This window comes from Mobula hypostoma, chromosome X1 (genome assembly GCF_963921235.1).
Source record: "Mobula hypostoma chromosome X1, sMobHyp1.1, whole genome shotgun sequence".
NCBI lineage: Eukaryota > Metazoa > Chordata > Chondrichthyes > Myliobatiformes > Myliobatidae > Mobula > Mobula hypostoma.
Window position 1 is genome coordinate 70,117,123 of NC_086128.1, and position 26,454 is coordinate 70,143,576.

A 26,454-nucleotide genomic window follows, 5' to 3' on the forward strand; every position below is an offset into this window, starting at 1 on the left:
TACTCTCTCGTTAAAGAGATTCCGCCTCACCTCTGTTCTATATGGATGTCCCTCGATGCTAGGACTGTACCCTTTGCTTCTAGACTCCCTGACTATAGGAAACGTTCATTCCACATCCACTCTAAGTCTTTCACCATTCACCTCTCACTATCTATTCTAAACTCCAGCGAGTAAGGCTTAGAGCCATCAAACGGTCCTCATATGTTAATGCTTTCAATCCTGGAATCTTTCTCATGAACCTCCTCTAAACGCGCCCCCCCCCCAATGCCACCATTGCTCCAAGTAAGGCCTCATTAGTGCTTTATAAAGCCTCAACGTTACTAGCACAGATATTTAAATCATCCTTAGTGACAGGAGAGGTATCAGAGGATTGAAGAATAGCCAATGTTGTTCCACCATTTAAGAAAGGCTCTAAACATAAGCCATGAATTTATAGGCCAGCGAGGCTGACGTCAGTTGTGGGAAAGTTATTGGAAGGTATTCTAAGGGACTGGATATTTAAGTATTTGGATAGACGTAGACTGATTAAGGGTAGTCAGCATGGCTTCGTGCATGGTAGGTCATGTCTAACCAAACTCACAGAGTTTTTTGAGGAAGTTGTCAGAAAAGTGTTTGAAGGCACGGCAGTGGATGTTGTTTACATACGCTTTAGCAAGGCATTTGACAAATTCCCACATGGGGGTTTGGTCAGGAAGGTTTAGTTGTTCTGCATTCAAGATGAGGTATAAATTAGATGAGACAGAGGCTTTGTGGGAGAAGCCAAGGAGTGGTAGTAGATAGTTGACTCTATAATTGGAGACCTGTGACTAGTAGAGGACCACAAAGACTAGTGCTGTGTCTGTTGTTGTTTGTCATCTACATCAATGATCTGGATGATAATATAGTTAACTGGATCAGCAAGTTTGTGGAATACACCAAAGTTGGGGGTGTAGTGGAGAAATCAAAAATTAAATCAAAATCAAATCAAGTTTAACTAGTATTCAACCCCAGCTGAATGAATCAGTGCTTCACTGGCCCAAGGTGAAAAATATTCAGAGTAGCAAGCAACATTCAAAATAGCAAGCAAAGAAGCATATTCACTCAAAAAAACATATATATATATATATATATATATATAGTCCAAAATCCTGTGTGACAATATCCAGCAACCGATTGTACAGTCTACCAGAAGTGGCTTCCGGATGTAAACAATCCAGCTTGTCATTCCACTAACAACAGGAATTCTGCAGATGCTGGAAATTCAAGCAACATACATCAAAGTTGCTGGTGAACGCAGCAGGTCAGGCAGCATCTCTAGGAAGAGGTACAGTCGATGTTTCAGGCCGAGACCCTTCGTCAGGAAGGTCATTCCACTGCTTGAAAGCTAAAGGAGAGACCAGCCCTCTGTCGAGTGTGAGTGCCATGTTTCCAGCATCACGTAAACCTGAGGCTTTAAGCTTAGTGCTCATTACAACTGAGGTTACATAGCTTCCATCAAGTCAAGTCAAGTCACTTTTTATTGTCATTTCAACCATAACTGCTGGTACAGAACATAGTAAGAATGAGACAACGTTTTTCAGGACCATGGTGCTACATGAAATAATACAAAAACTACACTGAACTACGTAAGAAAAAATACAAAAACTACACTAGACAACAGACCTATGCAGGACTGCATAAAGTGCACCAAACAGTGCAGGCACCACAATAAATAATAATAAATAATAAACAAGACAGTAGGCACAGTAGAGGATACAGTAGGTTGGTGTAGCTTCACTGCCTTTTTCCAGATGGCAGGAGGGAGAAGAGTTTGTATGATGGGTGCGTGGGGTTCTTCACAATAATGTTTGCTTTGCGGATGCAGCGTGTGGTGTAAATCTCTCTAATGGCGGGAAGAGAAACCTCGATGATCTTCTCAGCTGACCTCACTATCTGTTGCAGGGTCTTGCGATCTGAGATGGTCAATTTCCGAACCAGGCAGTGATGCAGCTGCTCAGGATGCTCTCAATACAACCTCTGTAGCATTTTGTTAAGTTTGAGGTGGGAGATGGACTTCTCTCAGCAGAAAGTAGAGACACTGCTGGGCTTTCTTTGCTATGGAGCTGGTGTTGAGGGACCAGATGAGATTCTCCACCAGGTGGACACCAAGAAATTTGGTGCTCTTAATGATCTCTACGGAAGAGTCATCGATATTCAGCGGAGAGTGGTCGCTCCGTGTCCTCCTGAAGTCAACAACCATCTCTTTTGTTTTGTTCACATTCAGAGACAGGTTGTTGGCTCTGCACCAGTCTGTTAGCCGCTGCACCTCCTCTCTGTATGCTGACTCATCGTTCTTGCTGATGAGACCCACCACGGTCGTGTCATCGGCAAACTTGTGGTTCGAACTGTGTGTTGCAGCACAGTTGTGGGTCAGCAGAGTGAACAGCAGTGGACTGAGCACACAGCCCTGGGGGGGCCCCGTGCTCAGTGTGATGATGTTGGAGATGCTGCTTCCAATCCGGACTGACTGAGGTCTCCCAATCAGGAAGTCTAGGATCCAGTTGCAGAGGGAGGTGTTCAGGCCCAGTAGGCTCAGCTTTCCAATCAGGTGCTGAGGAATGATTGTGTCGAATGCTGAACTGAAGTCTATGAACAGCATTCGAACGTATGTGTCTTTTTTGTCCAGGTGGGATACTGCCAGGTGGAAGATGGGGGCAATGGCATCGTCTGTTGAACGGTTGGGACAGTACGCAAACTGCAGGGGGTCCAGTGAGGGGGGCAGCAGGGTCTTGATGTGCCTCATGATGAGCCTCTCGAAACATTTCATGATGATGGATGTGAGTGCAACGGGACGGTAATCATTGAGGCTGGACACTGAAGACTTCTTCGACACGGGGACGATGGTGGCGGCCTTGAAGCAAATAGGAACGACAGCGCTGCTCAGGGAGATGTTGAAAATGTCATTGAGAATCTCAACTAGCTGATCTGCACATCCTCTGAGCACTCTGCCAGGAATGTTGTCCCACCACCAGGCAAGGGTAAGAGGCCTGTGGCAACTTACATTATCACTATCCAATAGAGTTATATAAGAACATAAGAAATAGGAGCAGGAGCAGACCTGCTCCTATATACTTATATATCCAGTCCCTTAGAGTACCTTTCAATAACTTTCCCATATTGATGTCAGACTCACTGGCCTATACTTTCATGACTTATTCTTAAATCCTTACACAAACAGCATAACAACAATCACTCTCCTCCAATCCCCTATCAGCTCACCTGTGACTAAGGATGCGTTAAATATCACTGCTGGGGTCCCTGCAAATTCTGCACTGGTCTCCCAATGGGTCCATGGGGACTCCTTGACAGGCACTGGAGATTTATCCTCCCTAATTTGCCTCAAGACAGCAACTGCTTCCTCTCTGTAACCTGTATAGGGTCCATGGCCTCTCTGCTGCATTGCCCTATATCTATAGACTCTGACTCTCTCCCGAGTAAATACAATTATAGAAAGTCCATTTATAACCTCCCCCATCTCTTTCATCTCCATGCATAGATTACTAGACTTATCTACCAGAGGACCAATTTTGTCCCTTGCTATCTTTCTGCTCTTAATCTATCAATAGAAGCCATAAGGATTCTCCTTGTCTGCTAGAGCAACCTCATATCTTCTTTAAGCCCTCTTGATTTCCTTCTTAAGTGTCCTTTTACATTTTTGTACTCCTTAAATATTTCATTTGTTCTTACTTGCCTGTATCTGCTATGCACCTCCTTTTTTTCTTAACCAGGACCTCAATATCTCTTGAAAACCAAGGTTCCCTAAACCTGTTATATTTGCCTTTTATTGTGACAGAACATACAAACTCTGTACCTTCAAAATTTCACTTTTGAAGTATCCACTTATCAAGTAATTCTTTACCAATCCACAATCACAGATCATTTCTGATCCTGTCAAAATTGGCATTTCTCCAATTTAGAATTTCATCCCAGGGACCAAACCTATCTTTTTCCATAATTACCTTGCAGCTAATGGCAGTATGATCATTAGATGCAAAGTGTCCCTTGATACAAACTTCTGTCACCTGCCCTTTCTCAGTCCCTAAAAGACCATAAGACCATAAGACATAGGAGCAGAATTAGGTAATCTAGTCTGCTCTGCCATTCAGTCGTTTTTTCTCCTCCTCAACCCCAGTTCCTGGCCTTCTCCCCACAACATTTGATGACATGTCCAATCAAGAACCTATCAATCTCTGCCTTAAATACACCTACCAACCTGGCTTCCACTGCTGCATGTGGCAACAAATTCCACAAATTCACCACCCTTTGGCCATGCCCTCTTGTCCTTGACTCTCCCAGCATGGGAAACATCCTTTCCACATCTACTCTGTCTAGGCCTTTCAACATTCAAAAGGTTTCAATGAGATTCCCCCCTCATCCCTCTGAGTTCCAGTGAGTACAGACCCAGTGCCATCAATTGTTCCTCGTATGACAACCCTATCACCCTTATATTCCTGGAATCATCCTTGTGAACCTCCTCTGGGCCCTCTCCAATTAAAGGAAATCTAGTATCCCACTCTGTCCAGTTGGGACTTCAATGTGCTGATCAAGGAAACTTTCCTGAACCCAATTGACAAACTCTATTCCATTCTGCCATTTTACAGTATGGGAGTCCCAGAAAGTATGTGGAAATTTACAATCACCAATTATCACAACCTTATGTTTCTTTCAACAGTCTGCAATCTCTCCACGAATTTGCTCCTCTAAATTCCATGGACTGTTGGGTGGTCTATAAAATAATACGACTAATGTGGGCTTGCCTTTCTTATTCATCAGATCTACCTATAAAGCATACTAGATAAGCTCTCAAGTCTGCCCTGACAGAGCACTGCCATGACATTTTCCCTGACTTGTAATACCACCCTTCCCCCTTTATTCCATGCTGCTCTATCACATCTAAAACAACAGAACCTTGGAACTTTGAGTTGCCAGTCCTGCCCCCCACCACCCCGCCCCCCAACCGCAACCACGTCTCTCTAATGGCTACAATATCATAATTCCACATGCTGATCCATCTGCCCAAGCTCATCTACCTTTCCTACAATACTCCTTACCTTGAAATATATGCAGCTCCAAACATTAGTTTCACTATGCTTGACCCTTTGATTCCTGACTTTGTATTTAGCCTTGACAACATCTTTTCCCACAACCACTCCACTATCTACTTTCAGATCAAAACCCTAGAGGTCCTATTCTTTAACTGAGCACCTAACTCTCTGAAATCACTGTGTGAGACCTCATCACCCATCCTACCCATGTCATTGGTACTGATGTGGACCACAACCTCTGACTGCTTGCCCTCCCACTTAAGGATGTTGTGTACTCGATCTGCGATGTCACTGGCCCTGGCACCCAGGAGGTAACAAACCACCCAGAAATCTCGTTTTCATCCACAGAACCTCCTTTGGGTTCCTCTTCTGAACAAATTCCCAAACATTGTTGCATGCTTCTTCTCCTCACTTCACTTCTAAGCACAGAGCCAGATTCACTAAATGTTAGACCATAAAGGTAGAAGGCATAGGAGCAGAATTAGGCCATTCAGCCCATCTAGTCTGCTCCACATTCCATCATGACTGATCCTGGATACCACACAACCCCATAAACCTGCCTTCTTGCCATATCCTTTGAGCCCCGATCAATGAGTATATCAATGCTTCCGCTTTAGATATACCCATGGGCTTGGAGTCCATCTTCACCATCCTTGACAAAGTGGTGGCAAAATGTGCTTTTCAAACTCTGCAGAACTTCTGCTGAAAGAACTCTCTCTGCATGGTTAGGCTCCAAGGATTCTGGATTTGCACTGAATTCCAGTGTTTAGAGCCAGTGGTGAAGAAACTCCTTCAGCAATTTCCAAATCAGGATGGTTTATGATTTAGAGAGGAGTTTAGCAGTGTTTCCAAGCCTTTGATGTCTTTGTACTCCTTGGTAGTAGAGTTCTGGGTTTAGGAGACGCTATTGGAGAACTGTATTTTAGATGGTATGTCAATGCTGGAGGAACCAAATATTCAGAACTGTTAATAAGGTGCCAATAAAACAGGCTGTTTAGTTCTAGATGGTGTCGACATTCCGGTGGGTTGTTGGAACTCCACTTATCCATGAAACTGGAGTTTTCCTGTTATCCTCCTGATGTGTCTTGTGAATTAACGAAAAATTTCAGGAGTCAGGCACTTGATACTTGTGACAGGATACCCAATTTTTGACCTAACCAGGGTATTTATTCATACTGGAACAAACCTTGAGTAATCTCTTTGCAGGACACCTCTGTTCCATCCATGGGGACAATCCTGAACATGCACTCACCCACTATTTTTTTCTCCCTTCTCTCTCTCTCTCTCTCACCCACCCACCAACTTTCAGTCTCGCCCTATATCTTTTCTTTGTGAATGACCATAAGAACATAAAATATAGGAGCAGAATTAAGGCATTTGGCCCATCGGGTCTGCTCCACTATTTTATCATGGCTGATCCAGTTTTCCTCTCAGCCATAACCTTCTGCCTTCTCCACATATCCCTTCAAACCCTGACCAATCAAGAATCTATCAAACTCTGCCTTAAATATACATAAAGACTTGGCCTCTGCAGCTGCCTGTGGCAAAGAATTCCACAGATTCACCACCCTCTGGCTATAGAAATTCCTCATCTCTTTTCTAAAAGGACACCCCTCTATTCTGAGGCTGTGTTCTCTGGTCTGAGACTCTCCCACCATAGGAAACATCCTCTCCACACTCACTCCATTAAAGCCTTTCACCATTTGATAGCTTTCAATGAGGGCACCTCTTATTCTTCTGAATTCTAGTGAGTGCAGGCCCAGATCAATAAAACTCTCTTCATATGACAGGCCATTCATTCCTGGAATCATTTTTGTGAACCTCCTTTGAACCCTCTCCAGTTTCAGCACATCTCTTCAGGACATGAAGGGATATGGGGGTGGGGGGGAGGGAAGGCAGGATATTGAGGCCGAGTGCAAAAATGGATCAGCCATGATGAAGTGGTGGAGCAGACTCGACACGCCAAATGGCCTCATTCTGCTCCTATATCTCATGGTCTTATCCTTTCTAAGATAAGGGGCCCAAAACTGCTCACAATTCTCCAAGTGAGACCTCAGCAGTGCTTCATAAAGCCTTAGCATTACAACTTTGCTTTTATATTCTAGTTCTCTTGAAATGAATGGTAACATTGCATTTGCCTTCCTCACCACAGGCTTATGAGCTTACTACTCTGTCTCAATTTTGTTATTTTTTATCTTGTCTCCAACTGCCATTCTTTTAGGAAATTTGACACAGTGGCAATTTAGCCTGTGCCTAATCAGACACTCCCACTGCTCTGCCCATCCTCCCTCTATGCAACTTCAAAAATCTCACAGTTTTTCATTGGATATAATAGGTGGGTTAGACTCTCTCTTTTTTTTGGAGACAGTTATTGTTTGCCACTTTGGTGATGTAATTTTACTTGTCACTTATCAGCCTACGCCTGAACTTATCAAGTTAAACTGGACCTCTATAGCAATACTTAGTCCTTCATTTATTTGAAGTATCACACAGCAGACCCAGTTGTTAAAACATCCCAGCATATTTTTCAAGTATGTTATACCTTCCTTTTAATGGTATATTTCAGTCATACCATGTAAGTACTTATCCTAAAACAGCCAATGAACAGCAGGACCAGCCTTGACTGAATGAAGGGATGATAAGATTGGATGTTAAAACAGGCTCAGGATGATACATCTCACAATACACCTTTAATATCGAAGTTAATCATATTTTTCTCCTTTAAATGTTAATTATTACTTTTAAACTCACTTCTGTTGCATTACATTTTAATTGAATGACCATCATTTGATAAAAGTTGCCATGAAAACAATCTCTACGAATATGATTTATGTCAATGAATCATTTGTTAAATTGAAAATACATACATTTCTCCTGCTTGACCATCCCCAGAGTTGTTGAACGACGTCTACGTGTGTTTGGTTGTGGACATTTCAGCTCTGCAATAAATGTTTGAAACATTTGCATTATGTGAATGTTAATTTGCATCCCTGTCAATCCATTATTATTAAATAAAATTCAATTTTACAAACACAAATGCACACACTAAATATACTCATTTGCACATATGGAAATATAACACTTTGAAAGGTAAAACAATTCAACAAAAAGTAAACAACATACTATCATTGCTAATATGTGTCTTCAGTCAAAACTCAGGAAATTTGTGAATGTGAAACCAACTTAAAATCCACAAATTAAAGACTGAAACAGTCAGATGCAAAATGGAACCGTGCAAGTATAATTGAAAATTTATATTACAAGTGATGTAGTGGCAAGAGGTAGACACCATTTCTATTGTACAGTTTACATTCCAAAGCATTTTATAACCAATGAGATACTTCTGAAGCAGAGAATTGAGCATTTTGCATGCAGGAGTGAGATAGATCAGTTGGTTGAGTGGTGCCTTGACAGCAACTTTGCACTTAACATAAGCAAAAACAAGGAACTGATTGTAAGACTTTAGGAAGGAGACTCACACCAGTCCTTATTTTAGGGTCCATGGTGCAAAAAAAAATGAACAGCTCCAAATTTCTGGGAGCCTACATCTTGGAGGATTTATCCTGGCCCCTGCACGGAGATGCAACCATGAAGATGGCATGCCAGAGTTTTGACCTCTAATTGAAGACTGTGAAAAGGTTCTGCAGAATGTAGAGTAGAAAACATTATGATTAGATGCCTCATATATCCTGGTAGGGAAACTCAAGTGCACAAGAACACAAATCTTGAGAGAGTGGTGCACGCAGCCATTTCCATCATGGGCACAGTTCTTCCCCAACAATGAGGGTATGTACAGGATATCTCAGGAGGGCAACATCTATATATGAGGGCCTCCACCATTCAGGTGATTCCCTCTTTTCATTGCTGACATCAGGCAGGAGGTACAAGAGCCAAAAGACCCACACAATCAAGGTTCAACAATAGCATCAACCTAATACGATCAGGTTCCTGAACTGACCTGAAAATCTTTAGCTCTACCTCAGACTTCCACTAATGTTATTATGTGTATTTTATTTATTTTGTTATGTAAGTAATGTATAATTTATATTAACTTAAGTTTGTGCTAAATTTATGCTAATTTTCATTTCTGTAATTTATGTTTGTCATATTTGTAATGTAATATGTTGTTGCTACATGGTATTTATACACAGGATATTTATGCCTCTGGCAATATACTTGAACTTCAACACAGCAAGTCACCATAAGATACAATTGTTAATAAGCAGAGCTATTTTATTTTTGAATGATATTATCCAGGAAAAGAAGTTCCGCTTCAAAATAATGAATGGGATCTTATATCTAGATGCAAGAGCTGTTTACTGTTTAATATCTTTTTCAGAATATGCTGTCTTCCACATCACTCCATTGGACTGTAACTTAGATTTTTGTGGTCAAGTTTCTGCAATGAATTTTGGCTAGACTATGTGCCATTAAGACACAAGTTAGATGCAGCAAAATATGTTAATAGTGAATTTTGCAGAAAGGATATTGGGAGAACTGTTCAACCAACTTAACTGGAAAGGTAGACTAAATGAATTAGGGAACTGAAGGTAAAAGAACCTGTAGGAGACAGTGATCACAATATGATTGAATTCAATTTGAAATTTGAGCGGCAGAAAGTAAAGTCTGACCTAGCAGTATTTCAGTGGAGTAAAGGAAATTACAGTATAACAGAGGAGTTGGCCAAAGCAAATTGGAAGGAAATGCTGGCAGGGAAGACAGCAGAGCAGCAATGGCACGAGTTTCCAGGAAAAATTAGGAAAAAGCAGGACAGAAGTATTCAAAAAACAAAGAAATACTCAAACAGCAAAATGGTACAACCATGGCTGACAAGGGAAGGAAAAGCTAATGTAAAAGCAAAAGAGAAGGCAAAGCAAAAAATAGTGGGAAGACAGAGGATTGGGAAGCTTTTACAAATCTACAGAGAACAACTAAAAGAATTTCTAGAAGGGAAAAGACAAAATATGAAATTAAACTAGCAAACAATATCAAAGTGGCTAGTAAAAGCTTTTTCAAGTATGCAAAAAATAAAAGAGAGATGAAAATCGATAATGGACCACTAGAAAATAAGGCCAGAGAAATAATAACAGGGGCCAAAGAGATGGCAGCTGAATTAAATGAGTATTTTGCATCAGTCTTCACTGTGGAAGACACGAGCAGTGTGCCAGATGTTGGAGGGTGTGAGGGAAGAGAAGTGAGTGCAGTTACTATTACCAGGGAAAAGGTGCTCAAAAATCTGAAAGACCTAAGGGTTCACGTCACAAGGGTCAGATGAACTGCAACCTAGGGTTCTGAAGGAGGTAGTGGTAGAGATTGTGGAGGCATTAGTAGTGATCTTTCAAAAATCATTGGACTCTGGCATGGTGCCAGAGGACTGGAAAATTGAAAATGTCACTCCACACTTTAGGAAAGGAGGAAGGCAGCAGAAAGGAAATTATAGACTAGTTAGCCTGACTACAGTGGTTGGGAAGATGTTGGAATCAGCTGTTAAGGATGAGGTGGTGGAGTACTTGGTGACACAGGACAAGATAGGACAAAGTCAGCATGGTTTCCTTAAGGGAATATCTTGCCTGATGAACCTGTTAGAATTCTTTGAGGAAATTACAAGTAGGATAGATAAAGAAAATGCAGTGGATGTTGTATATTTGGATTTCCAGAAGACCTTAAACAAGGTGCTACATATGAGGCTGCTAATCAGGTTAAGAGCCCACAGTATTACAGGAGCATTACTAACATGTTTAGAGCACTGGCTGACTGGTAGGAGGCAGTGAGTGGAAATAAAAGAATTCATTTCTGGTTGGCTGCCAGTGACTAATGGTGTTCTGCAGGGGACTCATTCTTTTTATGCTGTATATCAATGATTTAGTTGATGGAATAGATGGCTTTGTTGCCAAGTTTTCAGACAATACGAAGATTGGTGGAGGGGCAGCTAAGGTTGAGAAAAGAGGTAGGCTGCAGAAGGACTTAGACAGATTAGGAGAATGGTCAACAGAGTGGCAAGTGAAATACAACACTGGAAAAGATACACAGGATATTTATGCCTATGAAATAAATGTGAAAAATATCTTCTAAACAGGGAGAAAGTCCAAAAATCTGTGAAGAAAAGGGACTTAGGAGTCCTTGTACAGAGCACCCTAAAGGTTAACTTGTAGGTTGAGTTGGGGTTGAGGAAGGCAAAGGCAATGTTAGCATTCATTTCAAGAGGTCGAGAATACAAGAGCAGAGGTATGATGCTGAGACATTTTAAAGCACAGATGAGGCCTCACCTTGAGTATTGTGAACAGTTTTGGGCTCCTCATCAAAGAAAAGATGTGCTGGCATTGGGGAGGTTTCAAAGGATCTTCTCAAGGACAACTCCAGAAATAAAAGGGTTATCATATGAGGAACATTTGATAGCGCTGGGTCTGTACTCGCTGGAATTTGGATGGATGAGGGGGGATCTCATTGAAATCTTTCAAATGTTGAAAGACCTAGATTGAGTAGATGTGGAAAGGATATTTCCTATGGTGAGGGATCGAGAACAAGATGGCACAACCTCAGGATAGAGGGGGTCTGGTTAAAGCCAAGATGTGGAGAAATTTCTTTAGCCAGAAAGTGATGAATTTGTGGAATTTCTTACCACAATTAGTTGTAGAGCTCAGATTGTTGTGTATGTTTAAAGCAGAGATTGATAGGTTCTTGATTGGATACGGCATCAAAGGTTATGGGGGAGAAGGCCAAGGAGTGGGTCTGAGGAGGGAAAAAAGGATCAGCCATGATTGAATGGTGGAGCAGACACGATGGGCCAAATGGCCTAATTCTGTTCCTATGTCTTATGGTCTTATATTCTAAACTGGTCATGATCAAATAAATGTTTTCTTTAAAGGGTCTCAAGTGCCAAATGCACCATTTCTGAGGAATAAAATCAAAATCTGGGGTTGAAGGACAATCCACACTTGGGTTCTTGATCCACTATTAAGGATTAATAAAGATAGGTGTAGAACTAGATTCTTTTTTCCCCAGTACCTTTATATATATCAGAATGTATTTAAATTAGTTCTTTATACAATTGATTCATGTCCTAATTTACCTATGGGTGCCAAATTTATAGTAACCACCATTCCAAACACTCATTTTACTAGCTTCGTGAAATTAATAGTGATCGAGAAAGAAAGGAAGCCAATTACTATATCAAGCCCACTTGGAGGCAATTATTTATATGTCCTTGTAATGGTGAGGGAATTAACTACTGGTTTTAAATTATTAATAATTTATTGAACTTTTTTTGGGGGGGGTTAATAATCAGACTGAAATAGAAGGGCACAGTTGCCTGGAGACACGATAGAACACTGGTAAACTGGGTTATTATTGTAATGTATACCAGGGTATGGTGAAAATCTTTGTTTCAAATGCCATCTATATACAGCATCTTTTCACATCAGTACCTAGTGTTAGGACAAGGTCAAAACCATGACAGAATGCAGAATAAAGTGTCACAGTTTCAGGGAAAGCACAGCATAAGCAGGAAATAATTTGAAAGACTATACTTAAAAGAATGCTACTACTTATTTTTAGGTCATTGAATTTAGATTTAAAAGAATAGAATGACTATAATAATATGTGGATCTGTAGAGAGCAGGTTGCAACAAGTTGCCACCCTAATTGAACTAGTAAATTCATGTCTTAACCGAGCTAGGTATGGATTATGTACTAATCTAATGATTTTATTTCACTGCAAGGAATACTTTGGAAAGGAATATATGAAACAAATGCTCAATGTGAGTGAATAATACATTGCATTAATGGTTAGACAGGCCAAAATAAACAAAGTGCTCAATTAACATTTGTAAATCTGTCAAAAGCAAATTAGATAAATAAGCTATACTTTCAATGTCTGGAAGGAATTCACAAGCCTATGACATTTATAAATAGATACTCAAGAGATAATTATACAGCTCATGTAAATTTAATATGATCATAAACACAAGAGATTCTGCACATCCTGGAAATACGGAGTCACACACACACACACACACACACACACACGCACACACCCACACCACGCACGCACACACATGCACACTTCTGAGAAACTCAGAAGGTTAGGTGTAATTTATGGAAAGGAATAAAGAGTCAATGTTTTGGGCCATGACAGTTCATCAGGACTCTTCATCTGGAACAGGACTTATTATGATCAATTAGGATATCAAAGATATTTTCAGGTGTAGCTAGGTAGCTGAAAAGTGAGGACAGAGCTGAAATGGTACAGTTTGGCAGGACAAGTGAAGAGCAAATGATTTTCTGGTGAGAGATTGCAGTCCTCTCAGTATATTTTCTCCATTATCCAAATCTTGAATGGACCGCTCACACACTAAATCCACCTCAACATAGCCCATCTCTTTGTTTACCTGCATTGCACTATCTTTGTATCTATAGCACTATATTCTGCATTATGGTTTCCCTTTTTACTGTCTCAGTATACTAGTGTATGGAATGATACGCTTCAACAGCATGCAAACAAAAGTTTTTCACTATTTCTCAGTACAGGTGCCAATAGCAAATCACTTTCAATTCCATTTCCAATTTCAAATACAAAGGGCTTTGAGTGTCCTAGACATGGTTTTCAAATGCTTATGTTCAGAAGTGTAGCAAGTAATTATAAATACCATGCAGCAGCAATTTATTGCAAGTAGTTAATAGAATTATTGTTTCACTTATATAGGATAGTGTTGATACTACATTTGGAACATTGTGTACACTATCAGTCTTATTTAAGGATGGATGTGAATATGTTGGAACCAATTCAAGAAGGTTTAAATCTAATACTTGGAAAAGGTCTTTTGAGAAAAGTCTGCAGTTCTGAAGAATAGGAGGGACTTCATTAAGTGATAAAAAATCCCAAAAGATCATGAGTGTATGTGGAGCAGATGTTCTTCTTCTGGGTAAAAGCTAGAACAAGATCACATCTCTTCATACAAAGGCCCTCCCATGTTCGACAGATATCTTTCTCCCTCTCAGACAGTTATGTATCTTTGAAATTGGTTCTTCAAAGAATAGTAAAAATAAAGTTCTTGAAAAAATATATTTTTAACGAAGATAGATTCTTTGTAATGTTACCCAAACAAAGTTGTAGTGAAAGTCAGGTAAGCCATTATATAATGAATTGTGGAACATGGAGAATAGTTGATAGCCTAATTCTACTTCCAGCTCATATGTCTGTATGCTACTACCCACTTACTGTATACTGATTCACACTGAAAATACGATCAACTTTTTGACATAAAATCAGTTGTTTATCTCATATTTTGCTCAACAAATGAAGCAAGTTGACAACATAGTTATAGAAGTTATGAATGGGGTCGATAAAACTTTACTGGTAGCCAAAGAGGGCATGATGTATCATAAGCTTTTGAAAAATGTTTTTACATTTATTTGATTTTAAAACTGTTTGGTGAGCATTTTTTTAATGACAATAATAGTATCAACAATCTGCATTTATAATGCCCAAAACAGCAATAATATTGAAGAAGGACACAGAGAGCACAAGGTGCAATTAAGACACATGACTAAATACTTGCTTGAAGAATCATCTTAAGTGGGGAGTCTGTAGAATGCAACATCATGACAGCAGAGAGTGCAGGCAGCAATGGGGAAGCAGTTCAAAGCAGGGCTGCTCTCGAGACCAGAATTGAACCAAAATGTTTTAGTGGAAAGTAAATATGGGAAAGCTATGAAATAAAGAAAGGATGAGACATAGAAGAATAAGAAAACAAGGACGAGAATTTTCAAATTAGCAGCACATCATATTCTGTCTGGCCAGCCTCCAGTCTGATGGAATAAACATCGATTTCTCTAACCCCTATTCTCTAACACAATTTCTCTCCCATCCCCCTTCTCTCTTTTTCCACTTTACATTCTGGTTCCTCTGGCCTATTCTCCACTTCATCTGTACCTCCTCCTTTCATTTCTTCCATGGTTCACTGTCCCCCAATCAGATTCCTCCTTCAGCCCTTTAGCTCTTCTATCTATCACCTCCCAGCTTCTTACTTCATATTGTTCCCCCGTGCACCAACCTTCCGGCTCATTTGTTTCCATCTATCGGCTATCAGCGTGTACTCCTTCTGGACAATCCCTCAGCTCTACCTTCCTATTCTTTTTTCTGCACTCTTCTGATAAAGGATTTCAGGCTGAAACATCAACTCCATAGATGTTGCCTGACTCTCTGAGCTCCTTCAGCATTTTGTCTGCGATTTCCAACATGTGCGGACTCTCCTGAATTAATATGTGTTATTTAATCAAGAGCTAGTTTAGGTTAGCATAAGGCTTAGCTTGAAGGACATGAACAGCAGAGCACTGTAGTAGCACAGGTTGAAGGGAAGGAAAACAAGGGAGGCCAATCAGGAGTCCGTTCAGACAGGGAAGTCTTAATGTAACAAAGGCAGTACTAAAAGACTAAAAGTTTCAGCAGCAGGTGGGCTGAGGCAGTGGCAAAATTGAGCGATATTACAACATTAACAAAAGGCAACATTGGTGGCCATCCATATGGACGTATCATCTAGAATAAAATGACATCATGGTTGCAGACACTCATTATCAAGCAGTTGTCTGGGAAATGGATGGATTCAATTGATGGAAAATAACATATGAAAGTGATCAATGACAATTGCAAAACAACTGAATTGACATATCCAATCTGCTGCTCATGTAGTGCCGAAAATTGGGCAAATACTTTTGACAATTTACAGATATATAAAGAGTGTCACAAGGGAAAACTGCTATAATAAATGTCTATGGTGACTGGGATTATTTTCACTTACATTACCAAGGGGCAGTTGGTGAATCAGAAATGGAACCTAAAGGTGGATAATTGGGAGTCATCATGGGTAACAATTACAAGCTGTTACCTTATACCTTTACCTGTATGATCTCTTGCAGTCTCTATCATAAATATAAAATCAGCATTAACACAACATTCACTTAATAAAACATTAATTCAAAACTGAGTGCTTCTAGAAATCAGCACCTGTTCTTGCTTCAGTCTTGACGTTAGTGCTCGCTACAAAGGCTAATCCTGCATCTGAGAAAACGCCGAGGAAATCTTTACCACTTCCAGGAGAGCAACCAATATCGTTCTTCTCCACCACATTCCAGACCTGTAATAAAACAAACACACACAAAGCCACACTAAAGAAGTGGGAAATGCAATGAAGTAAACTAAATTCAGTTGGTAGATATGTATGGATCTATTTCTTTTAGAGTAATGACCTCCCCCCCTTAGCACTACTCATTGATCTGTTGTCTGCACATGCAAAGCTGTTTATGTATCTCTCTCCCTCAGCCTTTCCCTATATACCTCAAGAGGGTTGAACTGTATTGTAACGCGAACAACGTGGAGGAGGAAAAGAAAGCCCCTGCACTTCTTAGCTTAATAGGTGCAAGGACGTACAGTGTCTTACGCAACCCAGTAACCCCTGAAAAGCCAGCAAGCAAAATGCTCGACAAAATTGTTAAAATTGTACAAAGTCACTTGAGCCCTAAACCGCTGGCAATAGGTGAGAGATTTAGATTTTACAAAAGGAACCAGCCAAAAGATGAAGGCATTTCTGAATACACTGCATAACTGCGCAAACCTTTACAGTACTGCGACTTTAGAAATGGACTTTCTGTTGCATTAAAGGATAGGTTTGCATGTGTCATGCATAGTCAAAGCACTCAAACGAGGCTACTGGTCTACTATGGCCTAATCTTAGTACGGGCACTGCCCATTGCAATATCGTTAGAGAACTACAGAAAAGGAGATTAGAATGTGAAATGCACAAAATATCCCCAGAATAGTGCAAAAAGTTGAACTTGTTATTGATGTGGCACATCGTCCTATGATGTTGGTTCAAAGAAAAAGTCTGCAGAAAATGCCACAGGCAAGGTCACATAGAGAGACTGTGCAATGCAGACAAAAAGCACAACTGAGCGAAAAGTCTCAAGCACAAAGCTGAGCAAATGCACAAAGTTACCAAATGTAAAACACAGTCAGTCAACATAGAATCAGACAAAGGTGAACTGTCATGCCTAGAACTGCATATATTACTGAAGCAGATCACAAAATCATCTGCATCACAATAGATGTGTCTGGTGTAAAGCTGAAAATGGAGCTGGATACAGGGTCAGCTTTGTCTATCATTCCAGAGGCTGACTACAACAGACTGTTCTCTAAGATATCACTTGAGAAGGCCTCAGTGAATGTCTCCCAAAGGCAAACTGAAGGCAAATGTGATGTATGGAGGCCAAGCACAGCAGTTAGAGCATTATATATTGAAAAGTGTAGGGTCAGTACTTTTCTGATGTGAATGGTTGAAGAAAATCCAACTAGACTGGCACTCAATAAAAGCTCACAGTGTGGCATCAACAGGCAACAGCAGCCCAAATGTTAGCACAAACCAGGGGGTGTCACAACTGCTTAATGTTAGTGAGCAGGTGTTTGAGAAGGGAATAGATAAACAGATCAAAGACATTTGCCTAAAGCTGTTAGTGATTCCAAAAAGTTCAAAATGCAACCCCACAGGCTCCGTTACACCCATGGGAGTGGCCATCTTCACCATGGCAAAGAGTACATATTGACTTTGCTGGGCCATTTATGGACTCCATGTTTCTGATTGCTATGGAAGCTCATTCAAAGTGATTGAAGGTCATACCAATGATGTCAGCCACATCAGCAAAGACCATCCTTTGCCAGAAATGGCTTACCTGAACAAATTGCGAGTGACAACTTCAGAAGAATTCTGACTGTTCATGAAGAAAAATAATATCAGACATTTCAAGACAGCTCCTTGCCACCTAGCAGTGAATGGGTTCGTTGAAAGGTTTATCCAAATCTTTGAGAAGTCCATTAAAGCTATGGACAAGGAGGATATTCCTACACAGCACAAGGTGGACAACTTCGTTTTTGCGTAATGGTACTCTGCTCATGCGATGATAAATCAAACACCTGCATGTTGTTCATGAACAGGGATCTTGCACAGACCTCCTGAAACCATATCTACGGAGAGGAGTGCAGAATAAATAGTTCAGCTAGTTGCCAAGTGAATCGGCAAGGAGCTTCGACATTGACAGGACATTCCAGTGTGTGATTACCGCGAAGACAGGTGGACATCCGGTAGGATAGCTACAAGAACTGGACCACTGATGTCCACAGTGGATGTTGGAGATCAGACATGGAGACGTCATGTGGACCAGATACTGGATGCTCAACCAAAGAACACACCTGAGTTGACCACATCCAACAAGATGGACACGTTACAGTCTCCGGACTTGTATCTTAGTGATGATATCACTGAAAGCAACCTGAGACCGGAAAATGAGAATGTTGTCTTCGGCAAGAACCAACCAAGCCTGATGCCACTCTACAGGTCCAGAGGCACCTCCTGAAAGAAACAGAGCGCCACCCAAAAGACTGAATCTTCAGAACTGTGGACTGTTATTGTGAAGGTATGTTTATTTGTAATATGGCTTTATGAAAGGGAAATTGAATGTTTTGTACATATACAGTTATATGTTGCATTAATCTAAAGGGTGAGGAAGTGTAATGAATGAATCCATTTCCTTTGGAGTAATGACACCCCACCCCCTCTTAGATTAGATTCAACTTTATTGTCATTGTGCTGAGTACAGATACAAAGCCAATGAAATGCATTTAGCATCTGACCAGAAATGCAAAGAATAGTGTTATTTACAAATAACTGCGAATAACAAAAGTGCTACAGCACACAAATATAAAAGTACTGAGACAGTACAATATGGATGCAATACCGCTTAGCGCTGTGATGTGAGGTTCAGCAGGGTTACAGCCTCAGGGAAGAAGCTCTTCCTGTGCCTGCTGGTGCGGGAGCGGAGGCTCCTGTAGCGCCTACCGGATGGGAGGAGAGTAAAAAGTCCATGGTTAGGGTGAGATGCATCCTTGATAATGCTTTTCACCCTGCCCAGGCAGTGTTTATGGTAGATGTTCTCAATGGTGGGCAATTGACTGCCGATAATCCACTGGGCAGTTTTCACCACACGCTGGAGTGACGAAGGGTTCCGGCCCGAAACGTTGACTGATCGTTTCTACAGATGCTGCCTGACCTGCTGAGTTCCTCCAGCGTGTTGTGAGCTTTGCTGAGACTAGTGGTGTTCTGCAGGGGGAATTGTTGGGACCATTTCTTTTTATGCTGTATATCAATGATTTATATGACAGAACAGATGGCTTTGTTGCCAAATTTGCAGACGTTATGAATATTGGTGGAGGGGCACGTAGTGTTGAGGAAATAGGAAGGCTACAAAAGGACTTAGACAGATTAGGAGACTGGACAAGAATGTGGCAAATGAAATACAATGTAGGGAAATGCATGGTCATGCACTTTGGTAGAAGAAATAAATGTGCAGACTATTTTCCAAACAGGAAGAAAATCCAAAAAAATCTGAGCTACAAAAGGACTTGGAATCCATGTGTAGAATACCTAAATGTTAACTTGCAGGGTGAGTTAGTGGTGAGGAAGGCAAATGCAATGTTAGCATTCATTTCAATACAAGAGCAGGGATGAGATGCTGAAGCTTTATAAGAAACTGGTGAGGCCTCACCTTGAGTATTGTGTACAGTTTTGGGCTCCCTGTCTAAGAAAAGATGTGCTGGCTTTGGAGAGGGTCTGGAGGAGGTTCACAAGGATGATTCTGGGAATGAAAGGGTTATTATACGAGAAACGTTTGATGGCTCTGGGTTTGCACTCGCTGGAACTTAGAAGGATGGGGGGTGGCATCTCAGTGGAGCCTTTTGAATGTTGAAAGGCCTAGATGGAGTAGATGTGGAAAGGATGTTTCCTGTGGTGGAAGAGTCTAGGACAAGAGGGCACATAAAACACAGATGCAAAGAAATTTCTTTAGCCAAAGAATGGTGAATTTGTGGAATTTGTTACCACAAGCAGCTGTGGAGGCCAGGTCATTGGGTGTACTTAAGGAGGAGATTGATAGGTTCTTGATTGGCCATGGCATCAAAGATTATGGGGAGAAGATCGGGAAGTGGGGGTGAGGAAGGGGAAAAAAGGATCAGCCATGATTAAATGGCAGATGGGCCAAGTGGCCAAATTCTGCTCCTATGTCTTATGGCCTTATGGACGCTCGATGAGATCCAGTCAGAACAGAAATCCAACACGCAAGCACATACTGAACTAAAGTAGAGAATGTTCTCTTTAAATGTCCAAATTCTGCTGCCAAGACATGGTCGTCATCTAGCGGAACTGGCCTGAACCTTTAATGCTTCAGAACTCTGCATAAATCCACAACAGAGCCTGTCTTCTGCCAGGGGTAGTGGAGTTATAATTTGTCCATCTGTGCCGATCATCCCATCCTTGACTAAGCTGTTCCACCGTGAACACAACCTGTTATGAGTCAACATGATGCTTTCAGATCAGGTCATGCATAGCACATACCTCCGCCACACTGCTCAGGTCTGTTTCTGGGGTACAGGGGCTAGCGACCCTTGTCCCTGTTCTATGTACTTGTTATGAGTTATAAATCTAAGCCTCGAACGGACAGATCTAAATGGAAATGACCCACGCCTACCCATCGACTACATGATAAGGAACTGCGAATCATGGAGGTGGACTCCAATCAAATATAGGTGATCTTGCCAAGCTGTACACTGAAGAGAAAATGTTGTTGAAACATTTCTCGACTCATCAGTCCCAGGTGGAGCGGACTGCATTACCATCCCTGGCTACTCAATGTGTTGCTGCAGAGATCGGGAGGGAACATCAGTAGGTGGCATTGCTGTTAACTGTTTGGAGGGTATTGCGATACACCATAACCCTAGGAGAGATCTGAAAGACCTTGAACTCATGTGGTTCACTGTGGCTCTTCAAGTACAGAAACTACTAATTGGTGCTATCGGTAGACCTCCTAGTGCCAACAATGACGTCCTCAAATACCTCGACAGTAACACCTTCCCCAAGTTGATGGAGTTCAGTGCACAGTCTGTGATGCTTATAGGGGACTTCAACGTCCATCACCAAGACTGGCTGGGCAGCCGAACAACTGACAGTGCTGTCCAGCGCACACTACAACTAGCTGATGGTCTTGGTCTGCAGCAGATTGTGTCAGACCCAACAAGGGGGGAGTATACCCTTGATCTTGTTATGATGGACCTACCCGCTAAGGCAACAACTATGGCTCAAGTTAGTTCTTCAGACCATAACCCCGTGCTGGTGAAGCTGGGTGTTCCAGTTTACTGTGACCAGCCATACAAGAGGAAAGTTTGTTGTTACAACAAAGCCAACTTTTGGGATATGCGTGGTCATCTTTCATCAACTGACTGGTCTCGCATTCTCAAAGACAAGGACCCTGAGAAGGCTTGCACCAAGCTTACAGAAGTCATATGTGAGGCCATGGACATTCATATTCCCAACAAAATTGTTACTAAGAAGAATGGTAATGAAGTATGGTTTGATGTCAAGTGCAGACAAGCAGCAAAGAAGAAACGTCATTTCTACTGCCATCTAAACAAGTGCAACACCCCTGCTAATAAGGAGAAGTTTGCACAGGCTGGGCAGTCGTACAATCGAGCAGAGAGACAGGCCAGAAGAAACCATAACATCAAACTTAGCAGCAAGGAGTGGTGGAATGCCTCTCTGGAAGAACAGGCCACCTGACATCCCTGTCATTGAGCACAATAGGTCTGTACATACAACAACAAAGGAAAAAGCCAATGTTTTCTGTCTGGCTTTTGCAGATAAATGTCGACTCACAAATGCTAATGATGTCAAGCAGCTTACTACCACCTTGCTGAACAAAATCATCTTCAAACCTAAAGACATCAGGAAAATTATGCAACAGCTTCTGCCTGATAAAGCATCGGGCCCTGACCAGATTCCAGCTAAGGTCTTAAATGAATGCAGTGCAGAACTTGCAAGTCCTCTCTGCTGCCTTTTCCAGCTATGCTTTTGAATGGTGTATTCCCAGAACAATGGAAAATAGCATCAGTAACACCAGTACACAAGCGGGATTCCAGAGCTGATCCTACAAATTACCGCCCCAAATCCTTACTCAGTGTCATCAGCAAGGTAATGGAAGCAGCAGTCCACAAAAAGTCCAGAACTACCTACTCCGTAACAACTTAATTTCAAGTAGGCAGTATGGATTTAGACCTGATCACAGTACAGCCGATCTCCTCACCACCTTATCTCAAACGTGTAACACTTTCTTAGACAAAGGTGGAGAAGTGTGTGTCATAGCCCTGGATATCAAAGGAGCATCTGACAAGGTCTGGCATAATGGACTCTGGGTTAAGCTGAGATCCAAAGGAATATCTGGAAAGCAGCTTAGATGGCTGCAGAGCTACCTTCATGAACGGACCATCAAAGTTGTTATCTCTGGTCAGGCTTCTGATTCTTCAACCATCAATGCATCTGTACCACGGGGTTCAATACTTGGGCCACTTCTGTTTTCCATCTTCATTGACGATGCATGCAGTAACGAGCTATACCTGTACGCTGACGACTCCACACTATTTGCACCAATTAGAGCAGGAGAGAGGTAATACAGTGGCAGCAGGCCTGAATAGGGATCTTGACAGGATGAAAGCCTGGGCAGACGACTGGAATGCCACCTTTGAGACTACTAAGTGCAAGGCGATGGCGATGTCTGGGAAAAGGAATCCATCTACCGCCGACCTGTATTTGGGGAACTGCAAGCTGGATTTAAAGAAGGAGCTAGTAATCCCTGGTGTTAACATTGACAGCATGTTGGTGAGGGATAACCACCTTTCCACTGTTTCAAACAAGGCTGGACAAGGCTTGAAGCTCTCTGAAAAGTAGCATCCAATCTAGACAAAGAGGGCAGAGCCATGGTTTACAAAGCTCAGGTACAAAGTATCATGGAGTATGCCTGCTTATCATGGATGAATGCCTCACAGAGTGTCCTCAGCCAGCTTGACTCTATTCAAAGAAAGGCTCTCAGGGTTATAGATGTCGATGAAGCCACAGCTTGTGAGAAGCTAGCCATTAGTAGCTTACACCACAGACGACAGGTTGCTGCAGCTACTGTGCTATACAAAATGCACACCAGCCACAGCCCTGCAGACCTTCGCGCCATGCTGCCATCATCTTGTGAGAGACGGCGCACCACACGATCAAGTGTATCTATGCCTGCTTATGCTGTTTCTATGCCTGATGCGAGAACCCACACACTGGATAGAAGTTTCCTTCACTGTGCTATCAGAATTTGGAACAGCCTTCCAGATACTGTGGTTGGAAACATTTGCGACAATGGGGTCCAAACCTTCAGGAGTAGAGTACACAGACACCTATCAGCTCTGGGTGGGAAGTCACAAGCTTCTTCATAAGCTATCATGAAGGGGACCAGGATGGCAATGCTTGGTTGTTGGTAGGTAGGGTTAATACCTGACTTTCAAGAGCACTTGTGAGTTATGATCTTGCTGGACTTAGTCCTTAAACTGCTGAAGAACAGTGCGGAAAGAACAGGTGCTGTGTTCTCCCGGTAGGGATTAGTTTTTAGTTCCAAGTGCTCCTGCCACGTTTTGTCACCCTGCAACCTTATCCTTCAATCTCTTTGAATTATGGAGGACAGCATGTGTATAACTGTCTCTCTCCAGCAGACTTTATGATGATCATCATGACTCCAGTATTTCTACTATTTTTTAATGTTTCTTAATTGTATATATGATTTTTTGTGTTCTATCGCTGAGCAGCAGTGAACCATCTGACTGGCCTATCAGAGTTCTCTTTGGAACTAGTTGACTTGATCATCATTTCTGATCTGGCTATTGTTCACGATTGCACTTAATAAAAAAAAAAGCTAACACTGGGGAGGCAATACGGACTCCATCTTGGACATCACCCCACACTACCTCCAGGGGAGCACACTGACTCCAAAGGCTCTCTCTCCTGGCAGCTGTAAACAAGTGACACCAGGGCTTGAGGCCTAGTCCTTGCTATGACCGAGGTCATGCAGCTCCTCTGCCACCTGCCCCTGCTCACTGCCAAGAAGTCAGTGAATTGAACTTGCGGCATTTCACGTTAACAATGTCCAAAAGGGTCTTGTGCTCAAAAGAAATCAACCAAGACAGTCACTTGTTATTAGACTGTACGCCTTCTTTGCTTCAGGCAGAAGCATGATGTGATCTCCTTCATTTTCTCCATCAACAAGCAACTGACTGATGCAGTAGGAAGTTCTTAATATATAGTAGGATCTTGTGATCATTAAAAAATATGATTAAATAGGACAGTAGTACCTTTTGTTGAACCCATAGAAGCCGCTGTGACCGAGCACACCGCCATCTGACTGGAAGGCAACAATCACATTACCAACCTGTTGAGTTAGTGATCTTGCTTGGGCTGATAAGATCCAGCCAAGGGTTCAAAGCCTACAAGAACACCTGAAAAATCTAAAACTAACTAAATTAAATAAGATGGACAAAAAAGATGTCATTGGGCAATGGTGATCATAAAACAAATGGATTGCTATGTTAAAGACCAGAAGAACATGCAAAAGGAGATGAAGTAGATCATTCGGAACTTTTGAGCCTGTGAATTACAGCTGACTACATACCGTAGCACTGTTTCCCAGCACATTTCCCATATGATTTAATATCCAGGATCCTATACATCTGTTATGATTGAATAACTCGGCCTTCCAGGTGAAGAATTCAAAGATTCACCACTCACTGAGTGCAGAACATTTTTCATTCAGCCTTCCTTTGTTCTAGAAACTTTGTTCCTTTGTTCATTCAGGAACTAGATCAATCACAACTAATTCTTTTGAAGACCCTGATTTGGAGTTACACTCTGACTTTGGTTCTTTGTGTGAATGGGACACTCTCAGGGCCTCACGACCGGTCACTTTTTGATATCCCAAGGAAGACTAGTGCACTTTCAGGGTGCTGGATTTTCGTGGCTCTGGAGACTGGCCAATTCAAGCCTGGTGCCCCTGGCTGAAGCATCACGGGAGAACACGGAAAATCAAGTGCAACAGGTTAGCTGCCGTGGGCTGTGCATCCAGAGACTGTCTGGGCGCAGAGCTCAAAAAAAAGCAACAGACTGTTAACATCATAAATCAGCAAGTTGTTTGTTATCTCTCCCCTCTTGCTATAAAACAGGTAAACCTTCTTTTCCTGTGAGAGACAGCCTGTTGTATGTCGAATTACTAGGTGTACGAGTGGTCTTTGGGTACTGTAAGTCTGTGTCTTTATACTTTATACCTTATTGTCGCCAAACAATTGGTACTAGAACGTACAATCATCACAACGATATTTGATTCTGCGCTTCACACTCCCTGGATTACAAATATTAAATATTAAAAATATTAAAAATAGTTAAAATTAGTAAATATTTTAAAAAAACTATAAATCATAAATAGAAAATAGAAAAATGGGAAGTAAGGTAGGGCAAAAAAACCGAGAGGCAGGTCTGGATATTTGGAGGGTACGGCCCAGATTCGGGTCAGGATCCGTTCAGCAGTCTTATCACAGTTGCAAAGAAGCTGTTCCCAAATCTGGCCGTACGAGCCTTCAAGCTCCTGAAACTTCTCCCGGAGGGAAGAGGGACGAAAAGTGTGTTGGCTGGGTGGGTTGTGTCCTTGATTATCCTGGCAGCACTGCTCCGACAGCGTGCGGTGTAAAGTCCACGGACGGAAGATTGGTTTGTGTGATGTGCTGTGCCGTGTTCACGATCTTCTGCAGCTTCTTTCGGTCTTGGACAGGATAACTTCCGTACCAGGTTGTGATGCACCCTAAAATAATGCTTTCTACGGTGCATCTATAAAAATTAGTGAGGGTTTTAGGGGACAGGCCAAATTTCTTTAGTTTTCTCAGGAAGTAAAGGCGCTGGTGGGCCTTCTTGGCAGTGAACTCTGCTTGGTTGGACCAAGTCAGGTTATTTGTGATATTGACCCCGAGGAACTTAAAGCTTTTGACTTGTTCCACTTGCGCACCACCGATGTAAATTGGGTCGTGCGGTCCGCTACTCCTTGTGAAGTCAACAACCAATTCCTTCATCTTGCTGACGTTGAGGGATAGGTTATTGTCTTTGCATCATGCAACCAGGTTCTTAATTTCCTCTCTGTACTCAAACTCATCATTACCCGAGATACGGCCTACAATTATTGATGCTTTGCTGCACGTTTGAGTACTTGGTGGAGGGTGTCAATGGTTTTTTGCTGGTGGGGGAGTGGGTCGTTGCCTTGTTGTTGCTTGTGCATGGGAGGGGGAGTTGGGGGGTGGCTTTGGGGTTCTAACGTTTAACTGTCATTCATTCTTTGGGGCATTCCTCTGTTTTCCTGGATGTTTGCAAAGAAAGAGAATTTCAGGATGTATATTGTATACATTTCTCTGACATTAAAGGTACCTATTGAACTTTATGGTGAGCAACATTCT

At 41.8% G+C, this 26,454-nt stretch overlaps 1 protein-coding gene across 1 annotated transcript in view; it reads right to left on the minus strand.

Annotated features, from left to right (window-relative positions):
• Nucleotides 1–26,454, minus strand: part of LOC134340378 (complement C3-like) — a 265,235-nt gene that overhangs the window by 140,187 nt on the left and 98,594 nt on the right. Inside the window, exons 15-16 of the mRNA XM_063037558.1 lie at nt 16,066–16,195; nt 7,931–8,002 (exon numbers count right to left, since the gene is read on the minus strand). Coding sequence (XP_062893628.1) covers nt 7,931–8,002; nt 16,066–16,195 — 202 coding nt within the window. The remainder of the gene's footprint in view (nt 1–7,930; nt 8,003–16,065; nt 16,196–26,454) is intronic.